The 13,820-nt window shown below is 39.5% G+C and overlaps 1 protein-coding gene and 1 non-coding gene across 2 annotated transcripts; one reads left to right on the top strand and one right to left on the bottom strand.

Annotated features, from left to right (window-relative positions):
• The first annotated feature begins 2,680 nt into the window (after positions 1–2,680).
• Positions 2,681–2,762, top strand: Trnas-cga (transfer RNA serine (anticodon CGA)). Its single transcript has one exon. It is a non-coding gene; the product is annotated as a tRNA-Ser (tRNA).
• A 5,283-nt stretch (positions 2,763–8,045) lies between these two features.
• On the bottom strand, positions 8,046–10,067 carry LOC140245258 (uncharacterized). The gene has a single exon (XM_072324842.1). The coding sequence runs from the start codon at positions 10,065–10,067 to the stop codon at positions 8,046–8,048; it is 2,022 nt and encodes a 673-aa protein (XP_072180943.1).
• Between the last annotated feature and the right edge of the window lie 3,753 nt (positions 10,068–13,820).

The following is a 13,820-nucleotide window of genomic DNA, read 5'->3' as shown; positions in this document are numbered from 1 at the left end:
TCAACCCTTGAAACAAACCAAGAGTTCTTTAAGTGTTGCGTGATCAATGATCTTAATGTGGCGCAATACCGAGCGAGGGGAGGCGGTCTAAAGGCCAAGGTTATCCCCGTGCTTCCACTAAGAGGGAACTTTTGCTTTTTCAGTATTGAAATTCAACAATGTTTTGATGGAATAGTTTCAATCAAAAGAGAGAGACGATGAGTTAGTCACTTGTGTAACTAGCACAGAAATGAAAACAAACTAAATTTTGTAAGAAATGAGACGCTACAATTCTTTAACATATAGTATTATTATTGCATGATTTTCTGATTAACTGATCAAATTATTTGAAATGCAATATCCGAATGTAAGGAAAAGGGGGAAGTAATTAAATTTCCTCGTCTGCGTATGGCCACGAGAGTGCCTTTCTTAGACTAAAGAAAAAAGAGAGAAAAAAAAGTTACATGAATAATCATTACATCAGGGATGTTTATCTCAGTGAATTCAAAGACAAACACGCCTGATTGTACAAAATGACCTTTTTCTGCTCATGCGCAAAGTGGAACTGTAAACTGGCTTATAGTGCAATGATATTACGCCATGCATATAGCCTCTCAGACTCTTAGTACCAGTATTGTTTTGTTTACTTGGATCATGTTTGTAAACCTATAATGCTTACTATTATAGGCAGAAGGCTTAACACAATGCCACATAATATGTTGCAAACACACACATCACACATACAGTAATAATGTACTGTATGAGTGTGTACTATATAATTCTTCATAATAGACGAAAATGACAGATTGGACTGTACGTCTCATTTGTTATAAATGCGCCATATTGCATACAATAGATGCCGTGCATCTAGCTTACTTTTCCTGCTCTGAGTTGTCATGAGGGATTTTTTTTTTCGTTTGAAACTAAAATGTTTTACTGGTATAGGGTCAGTAATCATCATCTTGTGTGTGGTCCATTATGTCTTATTGTCACTTTATTACTTAACTCTGAAGCATAGGCCTATGCGATATATTGAGGAAAAATATATCAGGAATTTGGTTGACAGTATTGATTCGTTTGGTGTGTGTAGTCTTGTTGGACTGACTTTAGGACCCCATAGGGCTTACATAGAACTAGGCCTATAGTACACGTAGTAAATTTCACAAGAAAAATCGTCTTTGTATTAGTGTGTTTTTTCATAGATTTTTTTTTTTTTTTTTGGGGGGGGGGGGCAAGGTTGTCGAATAATAATGTTTCGTAAATATTACATCACTGACTGTTTATCAAGGTTCCTTTTTTTAGGATTCTTCAGCCTACGGGATTCGGGCAGTTTCGTCAGTTAGTGTCTAAACCATTATTGTCAAGGTTGCTTCGCTACCAAAAAAAAAAAAAAAAAATGGGGAACTTGAATACAGTTGTTTTACCTGACAATGTAGTGTAGATTTCATTAGGCCTACTGAAAGAGCAATGCACTTTCATGCCTATGGATCGATTTGGTGGCAGGGGTCAGTAAATCGTCATGAAGTCATCATAATAAGTTTTTACATAATTTCAGAATGGCCAAAGTCGCTCGTAATATGAGACTTTCAAATCCATTTCATGAAGTCTAGCTTTCAAATCCATTTCATGATGTCTATCTCCCATGTGTTTTATGAAGGAACATCTCATAAGACTTTCGTGAAACGGACCTCAAGTCTGGTTTGGTCGTTATCATTAGGTTATCACTGAGGGTTTAGCGTGCTTCAATCTAGTCATGGGTGCAAAATAAATTTGGTGATGATCAGTTATTAGTAATTCTTGAATTTCGCAATGCGATAAAACTGTCAAACTGCGAAGCATTTTACAATGCTTTGAGATTATTATTTTTTCTATAATGCTGCCTGTGCTTATCAATAGTCTGGACCGAATACCAAGGGTGGTACTCTTTCATTCATTATGCTGAAACCATCGATAAAAACACGTTCATTGCATGATTATGATGTGCGTCCAGCGGGTCGAACGTTAGCGCCTCATCTTATTTTTTTTTTTTTTTTTTTTTTTTTTACTTTTCCGGCAACCGCCCTCAGTGAACACAAGTGAAGCCAGACGTAGTCTCCGCGGAAAAATTATTTCAGTACTGTAAAACATGATACATTCGCGGCACGAAATTTTCGCTAATTGGAGCCGACGGCCTTTTACGTGGCATGAAATTTTCGCGAATTGCCACTAGCGTTCAATGCATATAGTGTCGACAAGAAATTTCGCGTGCATTTTAATTTCACGAATCTTGGCACTCGCGAAATTCGCGAAATTAAAATGCACGAGAACATTCCTAGACTTTTACAGTATCCCTGACGACAAGAATCCATGCAGACCGATCTTTCGGACGGGGCAAAAACCTCTCGTCGTCCGAGAAATAATGTGAAATCATTGGCTGAATTATAACGGAGAGGGCGCTAGACCACTTTTTGTCATCGCCCTCCGAATGAATGCGGAAGCCGCCGCACTGAACTCTGTTTACAGTACGTATTCGGACATGAATCATGTATACCTGGCTGAAATAGATATTATGCGAACAAAAATAAGAAACTTGTCCGTTTTCAGAAGAGTTTAGCGTAAATATGTGTACTTTAACCCAAAGTTAACCATAAAATGACCCTTTTGGAATGAGGCTGCTGCATGCTATAGAATATATTAGTTAATACCACTCCGCTCGCATGAAGTCCCGGTGGCCGAGTGGTTAAGGCGTTGGACTCGAAATCCAATGGGGTTTCCCCGCACAGGTTCGAATCCTGTCCGTGACGTTAACTTTTGATTTTCTTTTTTTTTTTTTTTATTTGTTTATTCCTTTTTAATGCTTCAAAGTATTATGTTCTATTCGGTATGGGAACAAAAGTCAGGGTAACTTTTTTTTTTTTTTTTTTTAACGTGTTACCACTAATATTGTGCAATCAGGCTGAGGCAGAGGTGTATGGCAAGGGGGTGGAAATAGCACATAAATTCACTCAAGCAGCACGCACAGTGTGCTTAAACGTATCTACCACAAACTAGTTGTCTCCGCTTATGCAGTGTCATTAAGTTTCCTCAAAATACTCAGTATTTTTCGAATAATTATGATCACTAGCTGTTATGGACAACAGTCTGTGTATGTGTGTTTGTGTGAGTATGCTTTTCTTCTTCTATTTGAAGCTACCAATTGTAACCAAACAACAACAACAACAACAATCTGCTTAAGCTACCGACGTTACAACCTGCAGGCGCTATTCGCTGAACCATGTGTACTTAATTGAAGGTAAATTGTATTACACGTATAGTGAAAAGAAAAAAAAAATTCCACAATAGTGCATACATACACACATACACACACACACACATGCACATAACTACTTTGTATATTGCTAGCTTACTTTCAGAGAACATTCTTTCTTTAAGCCTTCAGAATTTTAAAGGGTGATTCAAGGCAATTTTCAGAAGAAAAAAAAAAGAGAAATAATTATCTGATCATCACACAGGTGGCCTACGAAAGCCTTTCGAAGCATACAGTCTGGTCAATTGATGTATTTTGTACTTTCACTGAAAAGGCTTAGAAATCGTCTGAAGTTCTCCTTTAACGGGTATAGTATTATGACGTCATTATGACAGTCTCGCAACAATTATGGATAAAGGGATATAAATATAGTTTTGGTTGAGATGGGGATTCAGATTTTAACTTTTTGCGAGATAATAAGAAACCACTTATATGAAATATCAAAAAGCATACTACAATTTTAAGAAGAATCAAAGTTTATTTGATAAAAATCGATTTTGAAATGTCTGATATTGATGATACTAATGATTTCATTGCTGCTGCTGTGATGGAGATATAGTAGTTCGGTCTTGATTTCTCATCATCGCTGGAGCAGAGGAAGCAGTGTGTGTGCGCGCGTGTGTGTGTATTTTTTTTCTATTGTTGATTCATGTTTGCATTGCATTATCACTAGCAATGACTAGTAAAAGTAGTTGTAGTAGTAATCATTAGCATTTATATCAATAAGAATAATTATTTATACTGTTCACATTCGATTTTCATGTGTTTCTTCATGCATTCATTGTGATATACGAACGATACATGGCTATGATTTAATGTATTGTGTATGCATACAGATGAATGACTGTATGTTGTAAAAAAGTTTACGTCGGTTTTAATTCTTTAAGATATTTGGCAGAAATTTTATTATTATTACACGTACTAAAGGCATTATATATATATATATATATATATATATATATATATATATATATATATATATATATATATATATATATATATAAAATATATATACATATATAATATATATATATATACATACATATATAACATATATGTGTGTGTGTGTGTGTGTGTGTTTGTGTGTGTGTGTGTGTGTGTGTGTGTGTGTGTGTGTGTACGTATGTATGTATGTAGGAGAGTGTGGGGATATTGTAGAAAATAGATAAGAATAGAAAGGCATAATGTTTAATGCGTTAGAAATGAGCCTTCATCCATCACGGAATAAATTCGAATGCACTAAAATATCACTTGAGCTTAAACAGTGTTTACTGCAAAGATTATCGGGATTCGTCGATAAATATTATTTGTACACACATAAATACGATTGAAATATTTCATTTAGCCACCATTTTCATTCACTTAAGAATAATACAAAAAATAACATGAATGTGTAATCACGTGAGACAAAATGATTAGAGTGAATTACTCATGGCGGTATTTTGTTCAATTTGCATTACATTAGATAGTTTTGCGCATACTATTATTAATCTTGGCTTGAAATCTTCAACACATAATACAGAACAATCATAATAATTATTCACGGGTATTACTATTATGTATACATTTGCATCTCTGTTATTAATTATTTTGCTTTTATTTACAGAATATCGTAAATTTATTATGTTCTCCATTATTCTGACCGAGGTTGCACTTAGTCACATGCGTAATATGAAAGCCGCTGATAGTTTTCCTCAGCTAGCAATTTAGCAGCTCTAGAATTATAAGATAGGTGGAATACAAGCAACAAAGACACATAATGTCTAGACCTCTGTGTCACTATACTAGTAGTAGCGTCAACTTAAGCGCCTTCCACGTTTCTGTAATTAGGCCTATTATGAAACACATACTAGCTTGTCTTGCATTGGTATCTTACTGCTTATACAGTATCTTGACTGCAGCGTTCATACCACCAAGAGACAATGAACCATTAACAGATATTAGTAAAAACAAGATATCAATGACCATAAACTACATGTATTATTAATCAAACAGTACAGCTACCTTTAACAGTTGATATCAAACAGTCAATGAAAACAAAAACAAAATGATCTGCTTTTATATTTCAAAGGCACATGATGGGTTAGAGTACCTTGTAATATGCCTTAGAATATTACACCCTCATATACTCCCGTGCTATTGGTCTTAAAACAAACTACAACATTTGTATTTGCTTATACGGAACACTTTCACACTTGACAATGTCCAATATTTCTTACTGATCTTGTTAGATTGCTAAACGACATATCCTCTTTAGAAACAATTTTAGCGATCGATGTAACTGCGGTTTTCCACTTCGAAAATACATGAAGATTATTCAATGTTCAGCAAAGTTTTCCATCGCCTACTCAAAATCACGATATTATATAGCGATATCCACATAAAAACAGTAATTAAAAAGGAGGAAAATTGCGTTATGCCTTCTCATCTCGTGCTTATCTTGACCTACTCATTTTGTTTTCCACCTTTTTAGATCTCTTCTGGTTAAACCATTTTCATCAGCTTGCTAAAATAACGGAAACAAACAGCAGCTTCCTATCTAGTTGGACAATGAACATGATGAAATTGGAAACTAATCATACACTAGCACAAAACAGAGGTTTAGCAAAAGAAGGACAACCACTGTGACAATTTTGAGTAAAACTGCGCATTAACCATCTCAACCTCACGCCTCATAATAATTTAATGTTTCTTCAGAGGACATTAAGATTTTTACATAGCGTGTTGGGGCTATGTTACGCATCACGGATAGCACATCAGTATTTTTAGATTGCCAGCCATTGTGAGGAATGTGACGAGGAACACAGTTATGGACCAGTATGATAGCTAATTACAACCTGTAAGTCTCAACACACCATCGCTCTTTGCTTCCAGAACAGAGTCCCCACATAGACGTATGCACAATAATGGACTCTAGCAGCTTGCTCTAGCTGAATAATGCGTTACGGCGCCCTCTACGTATGTTGTACCGTAGTTAGACCATAACCAGGCACAAGTAATGTATAACAATGTAAATGTGAAGAACACTATTAAACTTTTCCGATTGAACAGAGTTGGTAATGAAAAATTGTCTGGTCGGTGCCCTATGTATTAAGTAAAAATTGTATTTCTTAAGCCTTGGAGAGAAAGTAACAATTTTCTATTTTACCTAATACCAAAAATTGGGAAATATCTGTGATATTTTTTTTTTTCTGTCTTACAGATAATCAAAGACGAGGGACGGCGGAATCTTACTTCTTCGTAAGAGTTTATTGTGATTTGCAATATCATACACAGAGTCTAAGAGTTAAGAGGGGCTTTCTGATCATTATCTTTGTTCATATTCTTTACTAACTTTTTTTTCCATTAACACTGCTGATTTAAAAGAATAAGATAAGACATGGCAACTACATACACCACCAATTTTAGGGCAGTGAATATCTTCAACTTCAGTTGGACACCGAAATATTTTTACTAGGGTTAAATCGCGAATGAAATGAATACACAAATACTCAGTTTTTGCGCCTCCCAAGGCGCTATAGATATTGACACAATGAGCTGATTTTCACTACACTAATAACTTCAAAATCAGAGTTTACAGGACTGTCTCCGCACTCGTATGATTAATGTACTCGCTTTTAAAGATGTCCAGACATGATAAAACGCCATCATCATTGCACTACGGATATGCATTTCACTTGCAGATACCCCAAGATAAATAAATAATAGAAACAAGGGCGTTATTTTTTGAATACGTACATAAGAATACTTTGCAGGGGTACATGACGCGATATGCATGCATAATTATGAATGAAATGAAAATTTATCGAAATACAGGTATATTTCAGAGAAACATGTACAATGTATCCTTCGAATACTTTCCAAAACATTCTTTGAATCAAATAGTACATGAACAATGTATTATTACACTTAGGTGTACAATAATACGACGAATGGCTAATTATTGATGATTGTTATGTACCTCGCAAAATATTGCAGTCAATACGATGTATGTGACAGTCATTTAGATTGACGTTAAAGGAAGCTTCGGATAATACCAGCTACTTCCACTTTATTGTGTTACACGCATTAATCACTCTCCCTTTTTAACACTTCAAAGTCAGTGTATCACTATCAACACTACATGCAAACGGGTATGAGCTTTACCAGTGTCACATCACATTAACAGGTGTACAGCCTGCACGCCGGAAACTTACTGGGCTGATGAAGGAGTAATTTGACTTGTTTTGATGCACATCATTCCATCCTGTTTTTTTTTTTTTTATGTTTCTCATGCAACATTAGCCTGTACTGCATTTGCAGAAGAATTACAGTTTCATGAATATCAGATTAGCATTAATAGTAATGGATTAGATAGATCTGTTATTTTATATAGAGTGTCAAAGGTGTGAAATGATTGCCATAGGATTAGTGCCAACACTAAACGACGGATGCGATAAAAAAGTAGCGTACTGTATTAGAACTTTGATGACGCCACCTGGCGGTACAATACGGGCAGTGTGTAAAAGTGACTAAGAATCTATAACAGCGTCACTACCAAAAGTCAACATGAGAAAATGCTAATGAGCTAGAACTTTGGTGAATTATCATACCTAAGTGCAAGTCACCAAGACATGTCCACTCTCTTCCCACTAAATGTCACTAATATATACCGTGTCCGAATACGATAATATATTAGCACGTTGTAGCTGGCGGCATTTCCAACCTTTGCACATCTTTCCAAAAAAAAAAAGAAAAAAGAGCCACGCAGTCATCCATGACAAATATTCAATTTCCCTATCTATGAGTTCTTGTCTTTAGTCTTTCGACGAAAAACTTTCACCGTGTCCTCGTCGGACACGACCACGTATCCCTCGGCGGAAAGACACACGTCGAATGGCTCTCGGAATGCCGTGGCTACGCAGGCGACGTATCTTCCTTTGTTGTCGTACATGTGGACCCCCTTCTCCCCTCCCCGCTCCTTGTGGACCACGTAGATGTTGTTGTCACTGTCGCAGCAGACCCCGCTGGGCTTCAGTTTACCCCTCTCGCCGAAGGAATCCACCGCCATGAGCAGCTTTCCGTCCTTCGTCATGATGCGGATCTTCTGCTTCCGGGGACAGCTGACGACGATGCGGTCGAGGAGGTCGGTGGCGAGGTGGCTGGGCCCGACGACTGGGAGGGTCTTCAGCAGCGTGCCGTCCGTATAGTGGAACGTGATGACGTTGCGTTTGCAATCGCCGACGAGAATGCGGCTCCGGCGATCGACTGTTACGCACGAGAGTTCGACTTCCAACATCTTCACATCCTCGTCTTTGCTGGATGTCTCGAAGCGGAGGTAGAATCGTCCTTGCGGGTCGTATATGCGAACAAACTTCGACTTGTCGACGGCGACGAATCGCCCGTCGGGGAGACAGGCGACATCCTGCGGCATGGACAGCTTGCCGTCCGGCTTCTTGTCCGAGTTCAGGAGGCAGAGGAACTTACCATCGCGGTCGAGTACCTGCACGCGATCGTTGCCCCAGTCGGCGACGACGGTGTGTCCATCTAAGGACACAGACACACCTCGGCACCAATCAAACTGACCTTCCTTCGAGCCTGCCGATCCAATAGTTGTCGCCAGCTCCCAGATGGGTCCCAAGTCTTCACTCTCATCATCCGCTGACTCCGTGGACTCACTCTTTGGTCCATCCTCCTCCTCCTGCTCTACCCCCTCCTCCCCCGTGATCTCTACCAGGTCGATGATGCTCAGGTCCTCCGTCGGTAGCGTGGGCTGGAGCTTCTTCAGGACATCGAGCCTCGATCGCAACGCGAGGTCAAGAGACAGGAGGTGGTAATCATCACCAAAGTCTAAAACACTTTCACCAAGCTCAAAGGCTGTAACAAGCTTTTCCAGCGCCATTTCAACTTTATCAATCAAACCTTCGATTTTGCCGTCATTTTTCTTTTCAGCGGTGTCGACGTTTCCCAAGTAGCGATTCTGACGGTCCTCTAAATCGTCCTTTTCGCCTTTGATGGCATCCTTGATCTCCGTCCGGAGCTGTTCGGCGCTCCCTTTCAGCTCTCCACGAGTCTTCTCGAGGATTTCCCAAGCACCGCGAAACTTAGCAGCCGTCTGCTGTGCCTCGCTGATCGTCGTTTCCAGTTGCTGTTTCCTGGCAACGGCAGCGTCTTTGATCGCTAGACAACGATGCTTCTGCCCCTTGTGGTACAGCACCACGCAGTCACTACAAGCTAACGCACTGCATTTGTCACAGAATAACGAGATTGGTTCCTTGTGCTCTCCACACAACTTGGTTACACCGTCTGTCTCGTCAACCTGTGGGTCCTTTTCTTTTAATTTCTGCCATTCCTCCATAGTAAGGATGGTGTGATCACGCAGGACCTTGATACTTTGGTGCGCCCGAAAACACGTCTTACACATAAACTCTCGACAGTCTTGACAGCGACTAGTGGCAGTATTCCCCTTTTCGCATGACGTGCATGTCTTCTCCGTCACGCTTGTGTCCGACTCCGATTCCGTGCTCGACTCCCCTTGATCACCGAGCAGCAGTGACTTCATCTTCGCCACCATCGCGTTGATCGGGAGCTCTCCCGCTTTCATCTTCACCGACGTCCCGTCTCGGCAGAGCTCGCACTTGAACAGCCCGCCATTTTGTTTTTGCTGCTTCTCGATGCAGCTCTTGCAGTACGTGTGTAGGCATGGCAACATGCGAGCATCCTCGTAGTCGCGCTCACACAACGGACAAGTCGTGAATTCCTCCATGAACTGGACGCTGTGGATGTCATGCTCTGGGCTGGCTGGATCCGTCTCTGCCGCCATGTTTGGACGTCAGTCGACAGTCTCCACACCGAAGTTATTCACCTGAAGTATCTTAAAAAGAGAGTAAAAGTAATAATATGTATTCGTTATTAATAATCAATATCAAACATCATAATTACTGCATGACTCAGTGATAAATCTGGTGAAATATATCGAACTTATAAAATTTCTTTAGGTTTCATACAGTCCAAAGCACATGACAGTCATACTAGTTTGGTGTACACAAAACAAAATAACAGAATAATAGAAATAAAGAATTATTGTTTTGATTAAAGGTGGTATGGAATGGGGTGGGAACGGTTACATTCGTTAAATGCACTTCCATAAAACTCCCAAAATTAAAATTATCAACGTGAGGGCTTGCCCATGCCAGATACCGTGATACTTTGTTTCCGATCCAAAGTTCAAATGCGGAGTTGATAAACATCCCTGAAGGCTTGCTTTATTCCCTCCCGCTCATCATTGCCGCTTCCAAAGTCTCACAGATGACGATTCAATAACGGCTTGGCATCCATCCCAGGAGCTGTAACTCCGCACCCAGTAGCCGCCGAAAATTCATATAGTATCATGTCATCATAGAAAGAATGATGCCAATCAAGCACATATTGATATATCCTCATTATAATCTATTTATTCCGTGGATTTGGATGGTCTGTTTTCCAGACTAAATATCGGACTCATACGTATTTGTAGGCCTTTTTTGCCTGGTGTACAACCTTTGGGCCTTGTTTGCGTAGTGTTGGACTCATGGGCCTTGTTTGCCTAGTGTCGCGCTCGTGGGCTGTATGACTCGTGGGCTGTATGACTCGTGGGTGTCGGACTCGTGACGTGCACCCATAATGCATGCATGTTTTTTTGTTTTTGTTTTTTTTTTTTTTGCAAAAGAGAGCTTATCCTCCTCTTCAGTTACAAAGCAAGACGTACATTGTATCAAAGTTATAATTATATTGTACAACATTCACAATGCATTAATTTTATGTAGTACCTGGCAGCTCGCAATATAACACTAGAATAAATTGTTATTGTAGTAACAATTAGTCTTATGCTGATACACTCACTTTGTAACGCATACACAGTCAATTATTTTCTTCACTCGAGTCTCTTCACTTTACGATTATTGACTATGTACATGTTCATTAAATATTCCTCACTGGCATACGACGATATATGCCTATATAGGTGACTGTGTCATTACGAGTCACTAATCAGGCGTTTCAAATCAACAGAAGTCAGTTATAGGCAATGTACCGTGCTCTCCCTTTATGGATGAGCCACAATAGCTAAACGCAAGAGTCAATATTGGCAGACAGGGAAATAACAATACAGCCTATACTGTTGATATTTCCCGCTGAGTACTGAATACACGGGATCGGAGCATATACAACAAAGCCACCTATCCCTCGACAACAAAGACGCTGTCAGGCATGCTGTTAGCGTTTCGTTGCCATGGCAACCAATTAAACGAAAGTCGAAACCGCTAGCAACGAGCTCTAGCGGACTTGCATATTTCTCACCATGCACTTTACACTGAGCGCCGCGTAATGAAGACACGCTGAGCTTTGTTCGAATTCGCAGACGACTTGTAGCAAATTGTGTGAAAGATGGTAATATGACCAGATATAAACGTAATAGGACCTGCAATGGGTCGCCCTCTGCTCACAGGTTGTTGTCTGAACGGAGTGATTATGAAAAGCATGAAAGCGACAGTATAAGTGGTTCTATCTTTATCTGGTGGACAATTCTACTTACAATTGCATTACATCACCGGCACTCAAATTGGTTCGCACGTCGAATACCTACAACTTATCTTCCATTGCCTTTCACTCAAACGCAGAGGGAAAAAAAATCGATGATTTGCCAACCTTTACCTCTTAAAGGGCCACACAAAAGACTCCCAGTGGTACTTAAAGGGCACTAGTACGTCTTCATCAATACGTCGGATTTTTCTGGAATTTCGAATGCGTAACTGATCAATAGGCAGAGAAGCCGTCATAACGAGGCCCACTTTTTTTCAGAGCATAATATCAAGAGATCTTTATGAAGTTTTGTGTAGCTCAGACTATAAAGGTTCGTAATTGAGATTACAGTGTACAAGATGTGAATACTGACAAACGGATCATAGCAAGAAAACAGCAACAAAACACGAAAATCTAACGCGAACAAGACAGTTTCTCCCACTCCGAGAGTGAGGCAAATATCGAGGGAAGCTGGACACACATACAGATACAGGCTCGATCAAATTATTCCATTAGACCTCCTTTACCTCGTATCTACATTAGGTTATTACAGTATAGACTAGCTGGTATACGTCTTGTCATTTTCGAGTATACAACGACATCTATTACTATAGCGTACAAATGGGGCATCCTCTGAACCGCCTAACGACAGACTTTCGCAACGAGCAGTTCTATGTTCTCAGTAAAACAGGCCATTGCGACTTATTCATGACCACGATTAAGCACTCATTTCAGCCTTTTGTGCGACAGGATTCACGACGCCCAACAATGACAAAAAGGTACAAAATGTACCCTGCATTGTTGGGTACAACTTCGTGAAGTGATGAATGACCCTATTCACTATTCACTTCAACTTGACACAGAATGCAATCGATTATTTCCCTCGAATTGGTCGTCTAGAAACCTAGATCTTGAACGTTTCCGACTTTGTGCTCTCCTACTAAGAGTATAGCAACAGGGAAAACATATTGCTATAGGACATGGCTCGTCTCAGAGAAAATTGAACTATATCAGGATGTAAACTTGAGAAGGGTTAAACTCTTTCTCATGATAACTTTTCAAAGAGGAAACGTCAAAACCAACCTCAATATTTCTACACTTGCGCGAAAAGAATAAAACACTCCTCAAAAAAAAAAATCTTACTACACTGTACATGACGTTGTATAAAAGGGGGAGAGAACTGAAGCAGAACCGCAGAGGAAATATAGTTAATGGCAATGTATTGAAATGAATACCGTTAGGGAATCCCCATCCCAGCATTGTAAATGACAAGGGTCGAAAAGTATTTACTTCCGTCTGACAAATCGCATTTTGATACGGCCTACCAGTAATCAAATAAAATGACTGCATATTGTCATTATATTCCTAACTTTCATCGTCTGTTTTAGAATCGAAACTCGAACATCGTTTCTTTTCATTTTCTCGTGCAGTGGTTGCTGCTGTTTGCTGTTTTGGGAAGACGATGGGGTTAAGTGTTTCCCTCCCTACTTAACTAAACACGCCGCAATGTTAGGGAACTCTTTTGGAATAGCCTATAACATCTGATAGTCCTGAATTCCGATCATTGTACGTTGTATTGACTGAATATCAGATTGATGGGTGTTACAAACGGTGTATACTCCAGCCTTAGTTACATCCTCTCTCTCTCTCTCTCCCTCTCTTTCTATGTCGACATGTATCAACCTATCTATCCATCTATTCATCTACCTCTTAATTCCCATTACACCGCTGTTTCGGTCTGCATACAGTGTACATATTCTGCATTATGCTTATAACTCCATGTCCATTGATACATCCAACTGCAGATCAATACCGTTAGACCTTATCTTGTCTTTTCGACACATCAGGCTAGCTGAATACATTTTTTTTTTTTTCGAATGGAAAATTTATTGATTGGCGTCGGGACTGAAACTGATTCAACTCTTAGAAACTTAAAACACAACGTTTGTAGGCCTATACTTAACGGGATCGGATAGTTTTGGTCGAGTCTTAACTTCAGGTTTCTAACATAATTTGG

The sequence above is a fragment of the Diadema setosum genome, chromosome 22 (assembly GCF_964275005.1).
Source record: "Diadema setosum chromosome 22, eeDiaSeto1, whole genome shotgun sequence".
Lineage (NCBI taxonomy): Eukaryota > Metazoa > Echinodermata > Echinoidea > Diadematoida > Diadematidae > Diadema > Diadema setosum.
Note: the sequence above shows the minus strand (reverse complement) of the source record. Positions and strands in the feature narration are given on the sequence as shown.

Coding starts and splice junctions, on each gene's coding strand:
- LOC140245258 (XM_072324842.1), bottom strand. CDS start 10,067: ATGGCGGCAGAGACGGATCCAGCCAGCCCAGAGCATGACATCCACAGC.